General features: G+C 38.1%; 1 protein-coding gene across 15 annotated transcripts in view; it reads left to right on the top strand.

The window, feature by feature from the left end:
- Positions 1–24,097, top strand: part of atp2b2 (ATPase plasma membrane Ca2+ transporting 2) — a 118,531-nt gene extending 94,434 nt beyond the window's left edge. For 8 of the 15 annotated variants that reach the window (XM_026349962.1, XM_026349960.1, XM_026349958.1 and 5 more), the window contains 12 exons: positions 7,292–7,533; positions 8,454–8,688; positions 13,432–13,611; positions 13,787–13,874; positions 14,120–14,226; positions 14,582–14,773; positions 15,792–16,005; positions 16,119–16,330; positions 16,410–16,517; positions 16,647–16,829; positions 18,475–19,034; positions 21,589–21,717. In XM_026349962.1, coding sequence (XP_026205747.1) covers positions 7,292–7,533; positions 8,454–8,688; positions 13,432–13,611; positions 13,787–13,874; positions 14,120–14,226; positions 14,582–14,773; positions 15,792–16,005; positions 16,119–16,330; positions 16,410–16,517; positions 16,647–16,829; positions 18,475–19,026 — 2,313 coding nt within the window. In that variant the 3' untranslated portion in view covers positions 19,027–19,034; positions 21,589–21,717. Of the gene's footprint in view, positions 1–7,291; positions 7,534–8,453; positions 8,689–13,431; positions 13,612–13,786; positions 13,875–14,119; positions 14,227–14,581; positions 14,774–15,791; positions 16,006–16,118; positions 16,331–16,409; positions 16,518–16,646; positions 16,830–18,474; positions 19,038–21,588 lie in introns of all 15 variants that reach the window. The other 7 variants (XM_026349970.1, XM_026349968.1, XM_026349967.1 and 4 more) reach the window with 5 other exon arrangements.
- Positions 24,098–24,729: the final 632 nt, after the last annotated feature.

Here is a 24,729-nt window from a genome sequence, read left to right as displayed (position 1 = left end):
AGTTTTCTGCCAAGATGTGCCACATTAACAAGATGTTATCCCTTTTCAAAAACCTGCAGGAATGCTTTGCAGCATTACATCACACTATTGTATCTTCATAGCTGCTTAGCTCAACAGAATCAAGCACCAGCGAAGTGCAACTTAGACTTGGTGGATTAAATTGCACATTTAGTCTGTTTTATAATCTCTTTATTTATGAAAGAGGTTACATCATGCATCAAAGTGGAAGTTAAAGTTAAGGTAAACAGCTTACATGTCTTAATGTACTGTATCTGCCATCTCTAGTACAACTACCTACAGAGCAGCATGTACTGTACCTTGCAGCTGACCACTCATAGTAACTTTCATATTCTAACATCCAACCATATAAATCCTTATATTCAATCATTCAATCAGTAGATGCATTCAGAAATACAATATCTAAAATACATACAGTACATACATAAATATAGATAGATGCGGAGGTTGGAGATCCCAGACAAGAGGTTTAGAGGACGGCCAAAGAGGAGCTTTATGGATGTAGTAGGAAAGGACATGAAGTTAGCTGGTGTGAGAGAAGAGGATGTAGAGGACAGGGGTGAAATGGAGGCAGATAATTTGCTGTGGCGACCCCTGAGAGGGAACAGCCGAAAGGAGAAGAAGATACATAAATATGGAATTTAACACAAAATCATATTACGTAAATAGTAGATATAAGGATAAAGGACAGAAGTAATTAAGAAATGAACTCAGAAAGCAGGATGCAGTAGTGAAATTTCTGAGCAATATTTAGTATAGCCTTTCCTCCATGCCTCAGCCGCCCCCACTCCCTCAGCACCACTCCAGCTCTGCAGTATGCTGGCTGGTGTGTTCTTATATAAGAGGCCAATCCTGTGGGATGCCAGGATGGCTATGGAAGTCTTTGATGGCCACCACACAAAGGCACAAAGGCAAAGAGGCAGGCTTTGATACACATATCAGTCCCCCTACTGCCTCTCTGGCTTCATAATACAGCCACTAGTATAGCTCAGCTTCTTCTGTTGGCGCATGCAGATTCTAAAGTGTAGAAACCTCATCCTTGAGGGAGCCTTGCACACATACTGTACAGTACATGCACATGCCCATATATACTGTATCTATAGTCACACATTCAAAAAGGAAACATGCACAGGTGGACATAGACAAATAGACATGCAGATCTTTAACACATCTGTTTGGCTTGTATGCCTCCTGCAGACAAATCATGCATCTTACATAGCAATTCATTGATGTGAGTATACTGATGTAACTTCAAAGGGAACATGCATCATTCCCAGTAGCAAGAGCTCAATATCAGTGACCACACAGAATCTGTTTTGCTGTTCTGTTTTTCTTTTTCTATCAGCTTTCACTGCATATTCTTATTTATCTCCTTATTAGGGTTGACAAAATGTCAATGAGAAGACTTGCATGTGTGTGTAGTGTAAAACTAGTACCACTTTACACCACACACAGATTACTCATACACACATCTGTCATATTAGGCATACTAACACTGTAGGAGGTATTCAGATCACAGGTGCATGTTCTCACAGCACAGTGGTGTGTGTTTAGCATGGCAGTGTGAGTGTCCTGGGAGCTCAGCCTCATGTTGCTTCAACCACCTGCTCAGGTTATTATTCTGGTCAGGGACAAGAGAGGTAAATAACAAACACCCATACACTCACATAAGTAGATGGCTTTAGTTGTGAAGTGTTTGTGCTTTTGGAAAGGAATAGACAATTACAATAAAAACTGACTCAACAGGGTGTTGATAATAAAAATCAAGATTATGTTCAAGTTAAATATGAAAACTGCTTTTTGTTCAGTAGTGAGTAGTGATGGCTTGTTGTAATTGTTTGTGGCTTTTGCCATCAGGGTGTTATGTGCTTGTTTGCACAAAGGAGAGATGTTTGGAGTCTAAGAAGAGCGAGACATCCAAACCTATGTCCAAATGATTCTCTTCTCTTCTCTTCTCTTCTCTTCTCTTCTCTTCTCTTCTCTTCTCTTCTCTTCTCTTCTCTTCTCTTCTCTTCTCTTCTCTTCTCTATTAGTATTTAGCAGATATCCATGATTTGTTTCCAGTACTTGATTCCAGATCTACATGTAAATTAAATCAAGGTGGTCAAGTACTGTAAATAATGCAACCAACCTTAAAACTCCCACTACATTTAATGAATGTAGATGAGATTTTTTTTTTTTTTTAAACGTGGTGTACATTGTGAAAAGTAACAGAAATTGAGACAGATAAGCTTTTAAAACAAGACCTGACACATAGTGTCAACAACCCAACATGTTACTTAGATGTAAGTTCATTTCTGGTGAATTCTGGCAAAGCACAAGCAGACATGAAATTCAAGAACCTGTCACAAGCATAAAATTAACTTAATTTACTTTTTTAATAACCTGCCAATCACAGGTCACATGCTTAGGGTAAATATACCATGTTTGCATGTCTGTGACAAGTCTATTCAAAACTGTTCAAAGGCAGGAAAGAAAGAGTAGTAACAGGGAGGCCGTTAACAGATACCACAAATGTACTAATTAATGTACTGGACACATTTTATGTAGCTTTATTGTCATTATTCTAAATTTGAAATGAATTTAAGGAAAAATAACATGGTCAGACTAGTATATAATTGAAAACAAATTGTAGACATTCAATTTATTATATATACAGTAGCTACCGTATTTTCTAAAGATTTTTATAAATATACACTATTTAATATACACTAATATACTATTTTTAATCTATAGGTCACAGATACACACTCTGTTGACCCTTCACAAACACAATAAAAGGCATTATTGACATAAGTGTTGAGATTAGATTTAATTTTAATTACATTTTAAAATTTTATCCTAGTGTTTTTTTGTTTTTGTTTTTTTATCTTTGCAGTAGAAGGGGAAATAAAATACATGATACATTTGAAACAAAAGGACAGTATAAAAGGCAGAGATGGAAGTTAAAAGCAAATGGAAAAGGGGTAAATATGCTGAGAATAAAGAGAGAGAGAAAGTAAAGCAAGGATTAGTTTATTAAAAAAGCATGAAAGAGGCAAATTATATAAGAAGAGTAGAGAGGAACCACACTCGCGTGACAAGTGTCCTCATCATGGACTGCAAGACCGTATTACTTTCCTCTAGCACGCCTCTAGGCCATAGCCCAGTTGGCTGATACTGTCATGTGGAGAGCTAGAATATTACCCACTCCTACATGCAAAGAGGGAACGGGAGGCAACACAAAGGAAACGGTTGGGGCGCCATGTAAGTAACTGGGAAAAGTGATGGTGAGGACGCTGAGAAAGCCATCTGAAGTGAAGAAGGCAAGAGAAGATATGAATACAGGGCAATGAGAGAGAGAAAGAAAATGTATGGACAGTAAAGAGTCTGCTAGAAGGGCGGGAAGGAGTGTGAAGAGAAAGGAAGAAAATGGAGACACTGAGAAGAAAAAGGAAAGGAACAGGAGGTATGGATTAAGGAGAGCCCCAGGTGGAATAGGAAGTAAAGTTGCCAGCTCTCCCTCTGGCATATGTCCTTGCCTGCGGGTGCACCCAAGGACCAGGGAGAGGGCAGCTGGTCCTTAGCCACGTCCAGGCCAGGATGTGCCAACAGTAGCTGAGTAATGCCAGTGTTGGGCATCCCATGCCAGCTAATGTCTTTGTGCGTAGAAACTCACGTCAAGCTCATCCTCTAAGGAATCTCTCAAAATTAAAGCCAGTTGTGTTTCTACCAGATACAGTTTATTTTCTGTTTATTCTTCTTTTATCCTGACATATTTAGCATTTGCAGCAGCTATCTCATCTGGTACTCTTCCATTATCACGACCTGTTTGGATAACACTAGGTAGTGTAATGTACGGTGGCCCTGAAAGCTCAATCCACTGCAAATTGAGAAAATGAATGCAAATAGACAAACCACAAGCAAACTACCACCAAGTTCCCTGAGCATGAGCTCATGTCAGATGGACTGAAAGACAGTGAAAGCATGTTCTGTGGACAGATATGTTTTAGCCTGTTAAAGTTTCAGGTTTTCAGGTGTAAGCCCTAAAATGACTCACCTCTACACCAACTAAGAAGAGACATCAAACGACTATCAGAAATATAATACATCATGCTATTTATGACTAGTCCTCAAATACAACAATTGAAAAAGAATGGTTGGAATTTTATTGCAGTTTACCTTTTACACAGAAGTGAGATGTTTATTTCAAAGTGTTAAATTATTGCCAAATTATTTGGCAATATATGTGTAAGCAGTCACAAAAAACTGTAATAGTATCAGGGATTAAGTAATGCCAAGGTTCCCCTTGATATATTTTAAAATGCAAACATGTAGTAGCTAAAGTAGTAGTAGTAGTAGTATTTTCAGACGATCATTTACAATGATCACATTTAGTGGTTTTGCTTGATGTTGTTCTGTTGCTGGGAGCCCATCCTCCCAAACACTTGGCAGACGCTGCAGATTAGGCTGTTTGTTTCATGCCCTCATTAGCCGGTGACAGGCAGTGTCTTCCTGATGTAATCATTGGTCATTAGGAAACAGCATTAATTCTTTTATTTACCACAAACTCTGTATAAAGTATTTATACACTTGTCTATGTCTGTGAGACACACAGCTGAACATTAGCCAGATATGTCCAATTACCAGGTGAACATGGGCCAGCACGCTGATTGGGTTTTATTGATTAATGAGATTTTAGATTACTATCTTTCTGTCCAGCTCTCAGCAGGAACCCCTGGTGCAAAGCATCTCCAGTTGAAGGGACATGCAACATATGCCAGAGTGTGAATGGATCAATATATTAATTGTTTCAGGAAGAAATTGTGACACTGTAATGCTTAAGGAATTGATATATGACTCATTCAACCTTTTTTTAGAAAAATATGCAATATACTGTAATTTGTTGAAGAATGATTTACTAAAAACAAAACTTTTAAATGTACCGAAAATTAACATAGCACAAAACCACATATTTTCTAAATTGCTTCAAAATCTGTACGATACATACACCCTCTATTTTCTATTCACCTAAGGAATAAGAATTCATAAACATCTTCTCATTCATCATGAAATATATTTCAGCCTTTGTCTGTCACCTTCACAGGGCACATTAACAGTTTTTTACGATTCTCCATCAAAAGGCATTAGCAGGTAGAGGCTATCATCAAATGGAGAATGTGAGCACTCCACTTCCAACAAGCCATTAATGTGATTAATTACACTGGAGATATAGAATATTTTTCACCACATCATGGCAAGCGCTAAATTAAAAAGCATTCGGCAAGTCGACATATAAATGTTAAAATGCAAAGTTATCCTTTTAAATGTAATCTCGGTTGGAGGCTTGTTTAGAAACAGCACAGGAAGCCTTCAGTCTATTTTGGGGGTAAACAGCACAGACTAAAAGTGTCTGCTTAGCAGCAATGCAGAAGCATTACGTTCCATGTGCTTTTGACATACTGTGTTGTGTGTGTGTGTCTGTGTGTGTGTGTGCGCAAGCGTACATGTATAAGTGTGAGATAAAGAAAAGGTACCTGACAAGCTGTTCTTTATCTGTGAGTGTAGGTGTTAAGGATACTGTAGGTACTATATAGCAAGACCCCAGGAGAATAGCTGTCACCCCAGTGCCAACTAATAGGGATCTAAATGAACTAAATTTAACATGAAACACCACAATGTTCTGTTATACTGATTAAGAACATGACACAACATACACTTGCTATTTGACATATAACGTGTTGCCTAAATCAGTGATTATTGCCATTTGTAATAAAACAAGTTAACAAAAAAAATACATAAATACAAAAAGATATATGATAAGATCATATGGGCTCAGCTTACAAAATGTTAGAAAAATGCTGCTTTTGTTTGCAATTTTCTATATGATGGTAAACTGAATATCTTTACTTTTTGAATTAGATAAAGAATTTGAAGCTGTTGTTGTGAGCTGTGGGAAATAGTATTGGTATTTTGTTGTTACCTTCTGGCATATTCTTAGCAAATAATTAGTTAATTGAGATTAATAAATAATGAAAATAATTATAAGTAGTTCAGATTTTTTTGTCTAGTCTTTATGAAGAATAGATTTGACATATTTTTATCCCCCACTCCTCTTTTATCTGACAAAAAAAAAAAGAATATCTGCGTGAGAATGTGTGATTATGTGAGGGGGCATGGTATGAATAATGACAGTAAAGATTGTACACTCTCAGATGTGTCCAGACTCATGAGCATCATTGTCACTTCAGTGGTCAGCCTGTGTGCGTGTGTGTGTGTGTGGCATATTGACAAAAATGAGATTTGTTCTGTCAAACTGGGTGAAATAGAAAAGATGAATAGTCATGCTGTATGTTTTATTGCTTGTATTTCTGTGTGATATTTGGTGGAAGAACACTGAGTAAACTGAGTGCAGCTTGGGAAATACTAATAAATATGGACTGGAAAGAGATGAAAAGGGAAACACAGACAGATTGGAGGACATGTGTGAAGTGAGATGAGTGAGAATCCTGTAAGAGAATCAGAGCCAAAGAGTAAGAATCCCCAAGTGGTGCAGAGAGCACCCTCTTTTCCCCAAGTCTCTTCTTCCAAATGTGCTTTGCCTGGTGTTACCATGGCAACGCTGAGTCTTCCACAAGCTGACCACATGTACACACTCACACATACAGTAAGTAAGTGTGTACGCAACTGCACACGCATACTGAACAGTCACAAGCACAGATTTGACCAGATATCACACACACACACACACACACACACATATCCTATAATAACAGGCACACTCCAACGCTGAGAGGCAGAGAAACTGCTCCTTTCACTTCACATGTTACACAACACTGAAAAGAAATACATGAAAAATCAGTTCACAGAGAAAATAATCTGCAGATCAAATGAAAGCGTGTTTGCACTAATGATCATCACCAGAACTACAATATATTTTACACCCAATTCATGTAGTTATGTGGGTATTGAGATTTTTATTGAACCGTAGAAAAACAGGGTCCCAAATGTACAATTACTGATTGCAAAGGGTTGAGCTGCATGTCTGAAATAAGAACATCCAAATCTGAGTTCATCTGTCTCTCCTACACAGAGGAAGCTTTCACCTGCTAACTGGCTAAATATCACTACCAGCTAATTCAGGCGTTACACTGGTCACACTGCTATGAAGGAAAGAAATGCTCATTCAGTGAATAGAATAGTTCACATGACAAATAATGACTGTTGATGACCATGCGACCGTAAACATTGGTCTAAAAATAGGACTCTGACAGTGTCTTCTTCTGTGTCTCAGCCTCCAGATAAGGAAGGCGGTCTGCCGAAGCAGGTGGGAAACAAGACAGAGTGCGGCCTGCTGGGATTGGTCTTGGACCTGAAGCGGGACTACCAGCCAATAAGAAACCAGATCCCAGAGGAGAAGCTTTACAAAGTCTACACCTTCAACTCTGTCAGGAAGTCCATGAGCACCGTCATCAAGTTGCCTGATGGGAGCTTCCGCATGTACAGCAAAGGAGCCTCAGAGATTGTTCTCAAAAAGTGAGTCTGATTTAGTGATTAAAATTAAAAGACCCTGATAATAACAGCAGCAAATACCTTATCGTTCACATACATGATCAATTAAGTGCCATATTTTTACATTGGTTTCTCTAGAAAGTGAAACAATTTTGATATTTACAGTTCATAGTGAAGCTTCTGTCGTACACTTAAGTTGGAAGCATGACTTATGTTTAAATCCAACATCTAACCAAACATAACCATGACATCTTCTAGGTTTCTAGGCTATTACTCTGTGGATTAAACACATGTAACATCTAAGGGTGAATGTTTGGTTTTCACAATTTTCCCACACTGACAAAAGTCCCAAAATGACATTTGCACAAATTACCCTTCATTTGCTTTTTTAAATGACTTCCAGTGGTTGAATTTGGCTGTGTGCCAGCGCACCCATTTGTTTTCCATTTATTTTGCCAATGAGAAATCCATTTACTGTTGCTCACATGGTAATCTTTTGGCTGCAGTAGTAAAGCAATGGTGGCGCTGTTTTTGTGCTCACTTGGCCCAGATTGGTTAGGTACTTGTGATCCATTTGACCACAATCACATTAAATAACCAGTGAAATATATTTTTGTAGAATAAACACTGAAATGCATCCAATTCAAAATCAGCCACTAGTGTTACATGAACTTCAACCCCATGTAAAAACATGTTGATTACTTCCCAATAAATGCGTACTCTGGGATTGCATATAAGGTTTTTACAACTTTTCCATTCACTGAAATATTGAAGATCAGAATGCAGTTTGATTAAGTAATATTAATTTATGGTGACACATAATCTATGTTTTGTTGTAGCGGCACTCAGTTTTCTATCTATTGGATCATATTGGCAGCACACAGAATACCAATAGACGTTTTAAAATCCCTCCATGCCCACTGATTCTCACCCCTCAATTGCAGATGCAGTCATATTCTCAACGAGGTGGGCGAAGCAAGGGTTTTTCGTCCACGGGACAAAGACGAGATGGTGAAGAAAGTGATTGAACCCATGGCATGCGATGGCCTGAGGACCATATGTGTTGCATACCGTGACTTCTCCAGCAATCCTGAGCCTAACTGGGACGACGAGAACAACATCCTCAATGACCTCACAGCCATCTGTGTGGTTGGGATAGAGGACCCTGTCAGGCCAGAGGTAGGACACAGTGAAATATTTTGGTGATGTGCTCAGAGAAGTGAATGTTGGGCAGATGGCTTATACTATCAGCTGTCAACTTTCTCACTTATATATTCTGACCAAAACTTTACTTAGATATTTAATAGATCTTTACTGTCCTTACTGTTTTTCATATCTCAGTGCTAATAAACGATAGTGGAAGACTCAGTATGATAATATTCTAGACAGCCAAGGTACACTGTATACACGAAACAGCATGTTTTCATAGTTCAGGGTTTTAATTTCTCCTGCTGTTATAATATTACATAAATCAGTTCTGTGACATAAAACTATATTTTTAAAGAGAAGCAACATAGACTTTGTCAAAAACTTTATTTGCTGGCTTTGGTTTTGGAGATTGTTTTGTGATTTTATCCGGATACTACTAACATCACCTAGTTTTTAGAATGTAATTCTGAACCAACCATCAGTCACCTCTTTTATTTTGAAACTATGGCTGAAACTAAGCCCTTCATTCATTAGGTGAAATTAATTTATTTCTATTTACATTGTCATGTAGACATGTCTACAGATTTAATTTAAATCAAACCAGCTTGTTTAGTTAATTACTCCTGTAAAATCATTTTTATTTACAACAGACATATTCAAATCTGTGAGTATAACTCACCTATTGATTGTTGGAAGCGTGTTTTTTTTTCTGTTGTCTTGCCTCAAGGAAACACAATATCTCTGTATTGATTATGATGATCAGAAATACACATGTGGTGCAGAGAGTGAACAAAGCAGCGGGACCCTGGTGACAGCAGCAGCATGTACAATGAGCTGACAGAAAGGCGACATGTGTGATTTGAAAGGCTCGACATTAGGGTGTGTGTTTGATCAATTGCTTCACTGATGAGAGCTGCATTGAATGATTATTGATTCATGAAATGCACACTTAAGACTGGGCCAAACACCTTTAACCTGATTTCTGAGTAAATGTGCACTGCTCAGTTTTCATACGTTGCTTAAATGTGAACACTTGGTCTTATTTATATATTTATTTATTGTTGTTATTGTGCAGAGGCCTAGTGAGATTGTAAACTGGGTGTTGAGGCGTGAACCAATTTAAACTAAAGGCCTTTACCTGGTTCTGATGGCCACAGCTGGGAAGTACAGAGACTGAACACATTTTCTTTCTTCTACAAGCTAAATCTCCCCTAAAAGTGGGAATGATGTTACACCTAATGCAATAATGCTAGTGCTAATAATTTTACCTCACTATATTTTCGTCGCTGTCGCTGTTACTGCATTAAATTCATTTGAGCTGTTTCAGATGAAGATTTCACATTATGATCCAATTATTTCACAAAAGGTCAGTGATTTTGAGGTTTCAGATTTTTGTGTCAGTCACCACTAAGCCATTTGACACCCACATAAAAGGCTCAGTCTTAACCATTTTAATGTGTATGTGGGTTTTTAGTGATTTTATTTCGTTCGCATGTTCTTTTCTTTCTTTCTTTCTTTTCTTTTTGTTTGTTTTTTGCAGACTCTAGTGAAACTAAATCGTTGCTTCTATAGTTTGAGTGTGATGAATTGTTGCAATAACTAATAATAGTCACACCAACATTAAAAAAACAGCATTGTTAATTTCACACTGTGAATGGAATCAGTCTTTACAATAATTTACTTTAGCAAATTATTCATCAACCAATTATTTCTTCAATAGTTTTAATCCTTTATAATGAAAGGAAAACTGACCTCACTTGACAGCTCCTGTGCAGGTAGAGGGAAGCAGGAAACTGACTGCTGCATTATTCAACTTCCTGCTTTCATCATCTTTTCCATCCCCCCTTCATTCTAACAAGGTCTCTCGTTCAGCCTACCCATCATGTTCTGTCCTTTCCACCTTTCCCTGTATTGTAGGGTTTGACTTTAACATTCCTCTGGCTGCTCTTTTTCCTTTGATTTTCTGTGCACTTTCCTTTTTCTCTCTCACTATGCCTACTCACCTTTCTGTCTGAATCCGAGTTATGTAAGCAGCTGAACAGACCTAGATAAAAAAAAAAGTATACAGCGAGAAGAAGCAGAAAAGGCAAATAATCTATAAACAGCAAGATGATATAAAGAAAATCCAATGTTCCTCTGCCTCAGTGTTTATAAAAGTTGCACATATAAGTAAACAGCTAAATTATCCTAAAAAATAAAAAAACAAAACAATTCGTTCAAAATAAATACGTGGGAAAACCGAACTAAATATTGTATGTTAATTTTCTATGAATTCTGTATACATTTATTATCTAATATTTGAAATTTTACACTGCAGTATGGTCCCCTGCATTGCCATTTGCCGTTCTTTCTACTAAAGGACTCATTTCACATTTGGCATTTTCAGTAATCGATGTGGAAAAACAGTGCACCAAATACTCCAGTAACATCTTTCCAGGCCTCTTAATAAGACTGGCTAATATTGGAAATGAGATGACTTTCCCTTCTGCTCTAAAGGTCACACAGAGTAGTAAACATGTTTTTGGTTTGTTTATTACTCTCTAATTTCTTCTTCCAGAACGTGATGTTCCTTTAATAACTGACTTCTCTGCTGGGTTACCCCCAGAGAAATGACAACGAAAAGAGGAGGGAGTGAGAGAGAAGAAGGAAAAGAGAGCGAAATAGAGGCTAAAAAAGATGAACAGATTCAAATTCAGATTCATGTCAGAGGGATGACGGACTGTAGTAGGAGGAAAACGAGTAAGAAGAGAAACAGGAAAATGAGAATGTAACCAAATCTATATTAGAGACACGCGAGGCTTGCTTTTAGTCTCACCTACTATCCTCCTACCCTCTTCCTCTAGCAGGCCAGATTGTATTTTTAATAAGCATCCACTCTCCTCCTCTCTTCTCCTCTCGACCTCCTCTTTCGGTCGGTTGACCAGTCAACTAGAGCAGTGGGATTCTAAGGGAAATGAGAGAAAAATGGAAAGCAGGGACAGCACACTGTAGGCAGACAGGAGCATAGCATCTTGATAACAACTCAAGGATGGCAGTGAAAACAGAAGATAATAACTTGCAGTGTTGGAGAAGCTACTTTGGAAGCGTAGCTTTGCAAGCTAACAATTACTTCACAGTGTAAGTAGCAGAGCTACAGCATGCACAGATACCCTAAGGAGAAATCTCGTTAAGCTACTTATAAAAAGTAGTTCAAACTACTTTGTAAAAAATTATCAAATGACAATCGCATGCCAAGAAAAAATGTCGCTCAATAGTTAAAACTCAACTTGTCGATATTATTGTGAAAACCTGTTCACAGTAAATATATATATTAAAAGAATATATCTATCTTTTTAGCTCAAGTTATTCACTAATCAGTTTATTAGTTTTTGCTTTTTATTCATGTGTCAGTTTACTACTGTTTTACAATTTACCTAGTCAGCACATGTACAAATACGGATACTAATAAGCCTGTAAGTGGATGTTTGTGAATTTATTTGAACATACCTGACCTTTTTCTCTTTGGGAAATTGGTGTGTTTACAGCCAGTATTCAATTTTAATTGACTCGTTTATTTTGTGTTAAGTGATAAGATGAAAAGCTCATTTAACTTTTTTTGTTTTTGTTGTGTTTGTTTTTTTTATAGGTCCATGAAATATTTTTACAATTTGACAAGTAAAATACTTCTGGTTACTTTGTCCGGTATGACAAGGAGCTAATGATGGCTAATGGCATGATTTTTTCCGCTTGTGCTACTTTTTTCTAGGGTTTAGTGGTCAGCATTATATTGAAGTTTTCATCAATGGCTGCTGTGGAGAATGTTTGAGGCATAAAATATGTCTATAAAATGTGAAATTACAGATAGAATAAAATGACGTCTGTTTCTGTGAATTTAATTACCAGCACTTTCAAATCCTTCAGCTCACATTAACTGAATCTTTAATGTTTACATGCACGAGCAGCTTTATGCAACTCAGAATGTGCATACTTTATGGTGGTGGATTTAATACTATATTGCACTGCCTGTTTGTGTGTGTTTATGAGTATGGACAAGCTCCCGTGTGTGTGTGTGTGTGTGTGTGTGTGCAATACACTTGGGAGTGAGATGTGGAAAGTACATTATGCACATTCCTGCCTATGTGTGTGTGTTAGGAAGTGAATGTACTGTATCTGCAAATGGATGTACACCAAGTTCATGTTACTGAATATGCACATTTGTTTTTGTGTGGGTTTGGAGAGAAGTGCTTACACAAAATGACCTTTGTGAGGAAAAAATTATGATTTTGATTTGATTATATTTGATTATACCTTCTCTTTGCTAGCTGGTTCTACCACAAATCAGTCTCCATACAGCAATATCTCCAGGTTGATGTACTAGACTCCTGTCTCATAGGAAAAAAGAGAAAATATTTCATTATACATCTTGTTAATACAAAAATGAACAAAAGCAGCAGGATACTGTTACAATACAGAAGTAATACAGTACGTTTACCTGTGTATGTATGTGCATTGTTCTTCACAGTCCTTCACAGTTCTGCAAAATGTTTTAGTGTTTGTTGTGTAGTGTTGTTTTCTGGCCTTACACTATACTATCATTTAGTTGAACAGAACTCCATAAATGCCCTTCTGCATCTGCTTGGAGTATAAATTAGCAAGGATTAGCTTACAGGTTTGCAAACTTTAAAAGACATAGTACTGATAGTACTGTACAGTATATCAGTGTTGTGATTGTAGCTTGTTTGTGCTGCGCAGGTGTCCAAAAATCTACGGTTGTGTTTATATAATACTTTTTAGGTACCCGATGCCATCCAGAAGTGTCAGCGTGCAGGCATCACAGTGCGCATGGTGACAGGAGACAACATAAATACAGCCAGGGCCATAGCCATTAAGTGTGGAATCATCCATCCTGGAGAGGACTTCCTCTGCATTGATGGCAAAGAGTTCAACAGGAGGATCCGTAATGAGAAGGGAGAGGTACTGTAACTATTGTGGGAGTGAGTCATGGAACAGGAGAGGAAAGGTGGAAAAAAAGGGAGAAATGAAAGGAGAAAAAGCTAAACCACAACAACCTGTGTTTCTGTTTTTGTTTGTGCTGTGCTGTGTGTGTGTGTGTGTGTGTGTGTGCACGGATGTGCATGTGGTTTTCCAGGTGGAGCAGGAGCGTATTGACAAGGTTTGGCCTAAACTCCGAGTTCTGGCCAGATCCTCCCCAACTGACAAACACACACTCGTCAAAGGTGAATTGTTTGCATTATTTCACACTGTGAACTTTCTGAACTCAGATTTTTATTCATTGCATCAACAGACGTTTTGCCTGGCATGTACTATGGTTCTGCAAAGACAACAAATAATATTATGATTGTTATAAAGATGATTGTCATACTTACTGAACATTATCATACAAAGATCGTATGTATTGCCCGTCATGGTTTCAGATGTCATAGTCAATGCATGGTTACATGTAGTCATGTGTATTTGACAGGAATTATTGACAGCACCATGGCAGACCAGAGGCAGGTGGTGGCTGTGACTGGAGATGGGACCAATGATGGACCAGCTCTAAAGAAAGCTGATGTGGGCTTCGCCATGGTAAACAAACCGTCTTTTGTGAATTTCTTTTCCTTTCTTGCTTGCTTCCTCAGGAGAGGCTTCAGTCAACATCTGCAGATGTCTTCTTCATTTGTGAAGGATTTGGTTTCTTTTCAGGAACAGTGCCTCTGGCTGTGTAGATTAGGAGCTCCCCCTAGTGGATCTCTGGGATTGCACAGTTTCCCAGCAGTAGATTACTCAGACCTTATGAAAAACACGGTTCTTTTTGTAAATCATAACTTTATACTGACCTGATCTTTCATCTCTATACATTAATGAATCATGTACTATGGTGCATTAGATGTTAAGAAAATTTGAAACACACCGTAAATGTGTATTATCTTCTTTCATCCAGGGTATTGCTGGAACAGATGTGGCCAAGGAGGCTTCTGACATCATTCTGACTGATGATAATTTCAGCAGCATTGTCAAAGCAGTGATGTGGGGCCGGAACGTCTATGACAGCATCTCCAAGTTTCTTCAGTTCCAGCTGACTGTCAATGTTGTGGCCGTCATAGTGGCTTTTACTGGTGCTTGCATCACACAGGTCAGAGAGGGGTGTGTGTGAGTGTTAGTGTTTTCATTAAACACTATGTGTCACATTACTGCAGGCAGATATAGAGCTACTACAGTTTAAATGCTATGGCATGTCATGAAAACAAATCTGTAAAACATCATACAGTAGATAACTACTACATCATATAAGCCGTTTGGCTTATATAATCTTTATGAATATTACATAAAATAATAAATAAATAAAAGAATAAAATACATAAAATATTAACAAATACAAACCCAATTTCCAGAATGGGGTTTGGGCTTTTTTACAGTTTGGACTTTCTTTTCTGTAATGCAATAAATACTAAAATGATTTGTTAGACTCCACTGACCTACTTAATTGTATTGTTTAAGTGTGTGTGACGTAACATTAAAAAAATAAAAAGTTGGGACAGAGGCAAAATAAGACTGCAACAATCAGTATCTTCAGTTCCCAAATGACTAAAACATGTAATTAGGAAGTAAAGTGATGTAACACAGTGGTAAACATGCTTCTGTTGTAACTTTTTAAATTCCAGACATCAAACTCTAAATTTATTGTTTTATTGTTAAACAAAACAGTTGGTCAGTGAAGACTCTGAAAATCTTTGTGCTTTTATCAGGTAAATAAATTTTAAAGTAAATTTACAAAGGGGTTTGTAGTGACATTTATGCAACAGTGCGGTCACAGTGAAAAGGTCAGTGTGGCATGATGTAATCAAGCCATTTCTACAAATCCATTCCTAGTTCAGTTACGCTCTCTGAAATGAAGACCATATCATTACATTAACCAACACTTATGAAGAGTTATCTTACAAAGAAGTGAAGATATTAGTGTAAATGTTTTTTGAATTAACAAATCAATAATTTATAAATTTGTGGCACAAGTATAGAAGTTCATCATATATAGTAGCCTAAGGACTGGTAACAAATCAGTTATTAATTATCATGGCATGCCATTAAAGCACACATCCTTGTGTTGAAATGATTGGTTGTTATTTGCATTTTCCATTGCATTGCATCCCCAGGACTCTCCTCTGAAGGCAGTGCAGATGTTGTGGGTGAACCTAATCATGGATACGTTTGCATCACTGGCCCTGGCAACGGAGCCTCCTACAGAGTCTCTGCTGAGGAGGAAGCCATATGGTCGCAACAAGCCTCTCATCTCCAGCACCATGACAAAGAACATCTTAGGACATGGAGTCTATCAGCTCATCATCATCTTTACACTTCTCTTTGTTGGTATGGGTTTTAATTTTGCAATACCCTAGAGAATCTGCACCATATTGATGTGACACAGCATCGGATCTAAGTTAAGGACAAAAGTAAACAAACTGTAATTTTTTTCCCTGTAGGTGAACAGATCTTTGACATTGACAGCGGCCGTGACGCACCTCTCCACTCTCCTCCATCTGAGCACTATACTATCATCTTCAACACTTTTGTCATGATGCAGCTCTTTAATGAAATAAATGCACGTAAAATCCACGGAGAGAGGAACGTCTTTGATGGCATCTTCAGGAACCCCATATTCTGCTCTATTGTTTTTGGCACTTTTGCTGTGCAGGTAAATTTGATTTTATGTGAATTAGTTGTCTACATATTTTGTGATGCTTTAGTCTGACCTATATTTTACTATTTTGTAGATTGTGATTGTGCAGTTTGGAGGGAAGCCATTCAGCTGTCAACCTCTGGACCTGGAAAAGTGGATGTGGTGTGTTTTCCTCGGTCTGGGAGAACTCGTGTGGGGACAGGTAACATGCAAACTCGTACTTAGTCTCCTTTGTTTTCCTGCTGATTTAGTCTTCTTTATTTTCTTCTAGCTTAACGTAAGCTTGTCACAGTTCCTGTTGACCCAATGCTCTGTCTTCTCTGCGGGTTAGGTGATAGCCACCATACCCAATAGCAGGTTGCGCTTCCTGCGAAGAGCAGGCCAGTTAACTCAGAAAGATGAGTTACCAGAAGAGGATGTAAATGAAGAAAACGAGGAGATTGACCATGCAGAGAGGGAACTGAGGAGAGGACAGATCCTCTGGTTCAGAGGACTGAACCGCATTCAGACTCAGGTAAGACCAGTTAAATCTCCATGTTCCAATTTGCTGTTTCATTTGACAGAACTGAAGCATCGTTTGATTCTTCCCAAAAGAAAAACTAAATTTCAGCGCTGTCTTTTAAAAGACCGTGTTATCATTACTTAATAATAACATTTATGATTTTGTTTATCCAGTTAAGGCTCACTAAGCAGCACCAACTTCACATTTCATCTGTGATGTTTTCTGACATGACTTTTTGTTTTACCGTCTGTCTTTGTCATGTAATGATTTTCCAGTACAAGGTTGCACCACCTCTTACATTACCTGAAAAACTTATACCCTAGAACAAAAAACAGATTCTATATATTGTACATGTCAGTTAGTGAAAAGCCATAGTTAGCCAAGTTATTTTATTTCATGATGACTTTCTCAGGGTGGACTTGATGCAAATACCTCCGTGGACCTGTGGGACAGCGAGGATCAAACCTCAGAGTTAAACACAACTGTAAATAGTCACGAATCTGTTCTCAATGTGACAATCACCACAGACCATTATCACTGTGATATTCAGGTCAACTTTGCTTGTGTGTTGGATTTCAGTTTTTAATGTTTTGATCTCATTGATTTATTTATCACTTATGGTCCAGGATGAAGCTATCCCACGACATGTTTTCATGGACCAATATCCTACGGAAGAAGCCAAACAGGGTTATAAAAGAGTATAACTACTATTTTTTATTTCAAAGAGTCTTATTTTATTTATTAGTAAGAGAAAAGGATAAACTATATAGTACTTGCTGTATTATAATTATAGTTGCTCATGTAAACATGGTTAATAGTGACAATATACAGTGGTGCGCTGTTTTTACTTTTAGATAATTTAAGTTTTTCAAAGTAAAAGGTATTTTTGAAATTAAAAATAAGCTTTAAAACATATCTCTATGTGGCAAGGTGCTGTCAAAGACTTTTCTGACCCAGGCACACTGAACAGACTGGGAGTATTAGTATTATAAGTCAGGTGTTCGAGCTTATGGAGTCAGTCAGTCATCACAAAACGAACCAAGGCTACAAGTTGTATTTAGTGCTGGAGGACATTGTTGGGGCTGACTTTGTCTGCTCATCTGAACAGTTTTAAAGGCCCTTTTTTGGCAATGCCATTGTGTTCTTAGAGCTCAGCACTTGTACTGATGAAGACAATAATGTAATAAGCAATAGAACCAATAACTGGATCCATAGAACTATAAAATAAGCCTGCAGTTTCTGAACTAAAATGATTGGACCCACCTCTCCACAAATACTGTCACTGCTATATCAATCAATTAAATACACTGTGAGCAGGTTTCATGGGAACAGTTTCTTTGGGTGGAAGTGGTTCCAGTGAAAAGAACCATGATTATTCAGTACATTTGCACTCAGATGAAATGTTATCTGCTTCAATTTTATTGAAGTGGAGGCAGAAAAGAAAACCCCTAGAAATGATGAGGTTAGCTGTTTGTTTTTTTGTCGTTGACGGGATACTGCACCATGACCTTTAACTGCCTCCCCTATCGTGTTGGATTGAGACACATTGTGCTCCCTTTATCACCAAAGTCACCCAGCCAGACAACCTGTGTTGCCATTTGGTCTTTGTCAGTCTGAGTAGCCATTTGTCCTCTCCTGTCCCGCTCTCCTCCCACAGATTGAAGTAGTCAACACCTTCAAGAGTGGCACCTCCTTTCAGGGGGCGGGGGCTCTGAGACGCCAGTCATCCACCACCAGCCAGACCCAGGATGTAACCAATGTTTCTAGTCCTAGTCACGTGTCCTTGTCCAATGCCCTTTCCTCTCCTACAAGCACTACTGCTGCTACTGCTCCTCCCACTACTGGCCGTGAGTCAGAACTCGTGTCAGTCTGCTTCTCTGCTCTCTATGCTTCAGGGGTGCCATCCTGTCCTGAACAAAAAGTTAGTTTTCCCCCCACATTCTCTGACTTATCCTCAAAACAAATTACGGTGACAGTCTCCACTATGGGGGTTGGCATCTCTGAAGATTTGTCTTTTTTTCTTTCTTTCTTGCAATCTGCTTTTTTCATTTCCTCTTTTTCTTCTGTCTTTTTGCTGTTCATACTGGATTTCAAATTCATCTTGATATCTCCTCCCATGCTTGGATGTACTGTCCTCTCATTGGTGAATGTGTGTTTGTTTCCCCAGAGTGCTAGGAGCGCAGGACTAAGGGTGATACCCACGGCGTGACATTTCAGGTTGTGAGTTTGTCTCCCTCTGCTCATCCCCCATCCATCATCCCATCTTTCAGTTCTCCCATTTTTACGTCTTGACGGACGTTAATGTAAACTAATTCCGATCAGTTCAACAAAGGAACTGGGTAAACATTCAAGTATAGGTTGCATTGATGCCTGATCTGTGCGTTTGGTGCTAAAGATTTAAATCACACTGAATTGAACTAAATCAAAAGGTTTTTTATTGTGTTCTGCTGCTGACACTTCTGCGATGATCTGATCAGAGAAGAAACTACAGCTTGTGTGGCAGTGATGGAGTGGTTGCCACCTTGCATACTGTACATTCAAACAAGTGTTCATTTTAGCTGAAATGGACATCCTAAATGGTGCATCTAAAATCTACCCATGAGGCATTATCTCCACTTGATGCTTTTGTCCACCTCCGTCTTCAATTTTCTCTCTCTCTCTCTCTCTCTCTCACTCTCTCCACACACACACACACACACACACACACACACACACACACACACACACTTTCACGCCTGCCCTGTCTCGATTTAATTTTATCTGCTCTACGGAAATCAGTGTTTAGGATGTGTGGATGGGAATGGAGGGAGCAGGAGAAACACCACAGAGCAATACTGTACCAATAATTCATCCCGTCTTGTCGCTTCATACTGTCAGTGTAGTTGACTGTCATGTTGCCATAGTTACGGACATAGATTCTTTGCAACACCAGCAACGTAAATTCAACCCCCCACCGTTTTCTGACACCCCATCAGTGTTACTTGTCAGACATCCTGTCACATGCACCCATCCTGACAGGTTCTTTGTATTTTTATTTATTTATTTGTTAATCTGTTTTGTCTCTTTATACCTTACTCCACCACATCTATTAGAGTAGAAGTACTACAGTTTGAAATCTAATACTTTGAGCCTTTTTCTGCACTGTTAAGATTAGTACAGTGAATGACCTATTATTATCCATTAATTATATCAAATAATATAATTCAAAATAGCTTGAGAGCAACTTTCAATGAAAAGGGGGGATCTATATTAATATAACATAAGATATCATCCTATTCTAAAAGAAGTGCTGAGATGACTGATAAACAAACAATTCTGATTAACTTTATTATCTTAATCTATAAAAAAAAAACCTAGGACATTCACTTGATACAGATGCAAAACTTGACTTTTTTTATATAAATAAATTGATTTTGTTTTTTTGCTGGTGGACAAAACAAGCAATTTGGAGACGTGGCCGTTAAAGTTTTTTTGGTTCAGGGTTTTGAAAACACAAAATTAGCAAAAAGAATTTGTATTGCAAATAATCATAAGGAAAAGGAAAAAGATTTTTTGTTTCAGCTGGCATATACATTCCTTTTTCATTTGTGGTTCATAATATCCATAGTTTTAATATTAGAAAATTAGCATTTTACTGATTTCATTATTTGTTAGACTGTTCCAGTGGCATTGGGATAAGATTGAATTTGTACAGTTCTGTAAATGACACTGCACCTGCAGACAGAATGTGATTTAAACAACCGTCAGATAGTTTTCTAGTCTAAAGTTTGGGGCCTATACTTGAGTGTTTACTTAGTTGTGCATGGAGTTGAGAACATGCTTTGACTGTCTATGTGATAACAAAACTATTATTTCAATGTGATAACAAAGCCATTATTTTTAGTATTTACTTTCACGTGTTTTGTGTCAGCAGTCTATGTGCTGGTGTCCACTTCTTCACCATCCTGTTGTCTTGTTGCATGTTGTTTGTGTTTATCTTTGTTTTACTTGCTGTGTACATAATAATGTAACCTGCTGCATTTGCTCGTTGTCTAAATGCCACTTTTTTTTTGTTGTTGTTCTGTTTCGAGAGTTTTACACTACAGTGCTCATGTAGAACCAAACTCCTCATGCAGACTGGACCCTCTCCATTGCTCTGTTTGGGGCCATGCTTTACCCACTATGTGCTTTTTGTGTGTGCTTGTGTGTCCCATTTAAAGTCTGTGTGGATATTGTCCCAGACCTGGTACCTCCAGAAGTTTTTAAACCACCCGATTGGATCTTTCAGATCTAACCTCTTTCCTTCTTACTGACCTCGTCCACCAGATTTCTTCAAACTTGCATGTGATATTCTCCTCTTATTTTTTTCTGTGGGCATTCCATCTATTAACGTGGCTTGTTTCTAGGTATACAGCACATTGGACTAAAGCGTATACTTACAACGAGCGTTTGTGTTGCTTTGGTATTTATTTTTCTTGAAATGTATGATTTTATTGTGTTTTTATGATTGTGTTCCTCACGGTTTTCCTTAGTGCACGCCAAAACTAAGTGACTTGTGAACTGTATTCATTTTGTGAAAGCAGAACACAGACTGCAGTTGCCTTCTCTCTTGCTGCTCCTTGACCTTCTCCTTCTTTACCTCTCTATCCTCATATGAGAGGTTCCCTCCTGCCCCTTTGTCTCTTCTCCACTTTTGTCTTTCTCTTATCCCAAGGGTCTCACTGACCCTTCCATTTTGTCTCTGGTGTCATCTCTGATCGTTTTCCTTCTCTTTCTTCCCTTCTTACGACAGATCCGTGTTGTGAATGCATTCCGTAGCTCCCTCTATGAAGGCCTGGAAAAACCAGACTCCAGAACATCAATCCACAACTTCATGACACACCCCGAGTTTAGGATAGAAGACTCCACGCCCAACATCCCCCTGATCGATGATACAGACGATGATTCTGCTCGGAGGAGGAGGAAGTACTCCAGCCAGCCCTCGTCCCCTAACAAGAACAACAACGCCATCGACAGTGGCATCAATCTTACCATCGACACCAGTAAATCAGCCGCCTCCTCCAGCCCTGCCAGCCCTCTGCACAGCTTGGAGACCAGCCTCTAACCCTGATCCGAACCTCAGCTCTAATCTCTAACATCCTTTCCTTGCAGTCTGATGGTACGTCCTCCAGACCTTTAACTGCAACCTCACACCTTGTTAGCCACATATTTCCACCCCATCCAACTCACTTCTCATCCTCCCCCCACCCCTCCATACCCTGTAACCTCGAGCTCTTAAAGCTCTCTGCTCGTCTCAAAATGGAGAAAATCTGAAGTAATACAACAAGGTGAAAAGAAAAACAAACTAACATACAATCAAAAAAGCGCAACAAAGCCACAAAACCTACACAGCCATCCTGCTTTTATGGTTGTATGTGTACGGTGGTGGTGTGTATGACTATATGCGTGTTAGCATGTATTGTAAACGTGTGCCGCTGACTGCACATATGTATGAACTGTGTCTTTAGTGGCACTGGGAGGAGGACAAATGAGGAGGGAAACGTGCCGAGGAGTAAAACAGGACAGACTTTAAAACTCACTTTACACTACTTCTCCTCAATAATAACATTGTCAATACTGATATTAGTTTAAATTAAATTGAAAAACATTGTTATTATTCTGATTCAGATTATTATTGTTATTATTATTGTTGCTCCTGCATGAATGTACATTACCCAAGTTTTATTTAAAAGGGTTTTCATTTTATTGGAGTTCTTTCATTCTGATGGGCTAGGCCTTGCAGCAGACTACTACTTTAAAGACAGCTTCTCTGAGTTCTTGGCCTGCAAAGTTCCCTTTTCTGTGTGGCATGAACATGTACGCGACTGTAAAAAAAAAATTTATTTTATCCATTAACGGAAACGTGTACCAAGGTGGTAGGGCTCAACTTGCACAGTAGTTTTGCACCTGTCGGAAAAAAGGAACGCAAAATAATAATGATGATGATAGCATTTATGGAATATATTCTATAAACATAAATACATATAAATATATTTAGAGAGAGTTAATCTTTGTTTGTTGGCATGTTGCCTTGTTCCTGCTTCAATGGCTCAAAATACTTTGACTTATTTATGTCTTAAAGAGAATGTAATTTGTTTACAACCTCGTAGAGATAAACTTCCTGGTTTCTACAAGGAGGGAGGCGAAGCTGAAGCTCAGAAGGCCTAGAGCTGTGTTGGTGTGTTATTACTGAAAAACCATGTGCTGGAATTTGCCTGCTATCTTGTCAAATATTGTAGATATTTTTAGAGGATTATCAAACAAAAAGAAACCAAAATATAATGGGATACATAGTAAATGTGGAATCTTAGTATTACTCTGTACGATTGTTGGGATCAAGTTGGAGCGGCTTGCCTTTGGTTTTTCTAAACAGAGGCCTCCTTTTTGTGACAGAGGGGGAATATTTAATTGTTTTTTCACTAGTACTATTACTTCTTCTCTCGTTTATTTTTTTTAAATTGTGTTTTCTTTTCTGTGCTTCAGCACTGGCCTGGGGTCAGGGCTCGAGTCAAAGGCTGATATCAGGACCTTTACAGTGAACTCTCTTCTAGATAAACCTGCTTGTTCAAAGGACTTGATGTTTTAAACATATGTGTGACCATCAAAAGGCTACAATCGAGTCATATTAGAAATTTGTTATATTTGGCTTATCTGTACCGCATGGAAATCTTTTTTTTTTTTTTTTTTTTCTTTGGGGGGGGTCTTTGTTTTGTCTAAAATTTGGAATGTATTGTGCTTTTTATTTTTTATTTAATTTGGATTTGTTTTGGTTTGAAAGAGTTTATTTTCCACGAGCAGAGAGACACACACAGCCCCACGAAGCTGTTGGCATTTTTGAATCTCAAAAAAAAAAGGAAAAAGTGACAAAAAATTACAAAGGAATGTTGCTTTGACTCTTTTTCTATATATAAAAAAAGACGATCCTTTTCTGCACTATCTGGTTATGAATGAAAACTTCTGTGGTGTAATTCTAGATGTGCTTTTGTGTGTTTTAACCAAGCTTGTCTTCCTGCCGTCACAGAATATACAATAATCTAGCATCAACTGTACTCACTAGTTGTAAACTATTTATTGTGCTTTGACCAATCAGACATTACCAGAGAGAAGTTACATACAGAAGGCACATTTACCCAGTCTTATTGCACTCAGAAGGACAAGGCCACCTTACTAGCCTGTAATATTGTTATTTCTATTACTAACTGAAGTCATTGGCAAGCATGACGTGATAGGCTCATTATGCAACTTGAAAAAATTGACAATTTTCTACTTCAAAAAAATCCTATACACTAATATAGTATATACAATCATTTATCCTAGCAATTCTATATTTTCCTTTGTTTATTTATATCCTCCTCTGTCATTTCCCGGTCGATCCATCCATCTGGAGAGGGTGCACAAGCTTTACCAGTCAGCTCAGGCGTGTTGAAAAAGTATCATGGACCATTTGAATAAAAATTTGTCTTATTTAAGTTGAAAAAACACAGTCTGGATATTCTGCTTAGAAGCTGTTGATTTATTTTGTTTCCTTTCCAATGTTTTAACTTTACTATTTGTTTATTTGTCTGTAAAAAAATTTAAACAATAAACAAAAAAACACAACAGCAACAACAGCATTTTCAATAATAAAAAAAAAAAAGAGACTTAAGCCAACATTGTCACACCACTTTTACATCGAAGAGTTTGAAAATAATCTTTGTAAATACAGCAATGAGTCCACTGAGGACAGAAACTCCATGCAGACTGGCGTGAAAACAGGAACTCTTCATGACTACGTCTCCCATCATGCATCACAAGTCATACTTCTGACACAGCTGTTTGGCTGTATGTAATCAATCACTGCTCCTGTCAGAAACACAAAACATCGTGATTACATCCCAAATGATAACACGTGTTG

Source organism: Anabas testudineus, chromosome 5 (genome assembly GCF_900324465.2).
Source record: "Anabas testudineus chromosome 5, fAnaTes1.2, whole genome shotgun sequence".
Taxonomy (NCBI): domain Eukaryota; kingdom Metazoa; phylum Chordata; class Actinopteri; order Anabantiformes; family Anabantidae; genus Anabas; species Anabas testudineus.
This window is presented reverse-complemented; position numbering and strand designations above follow the sequence as displayed.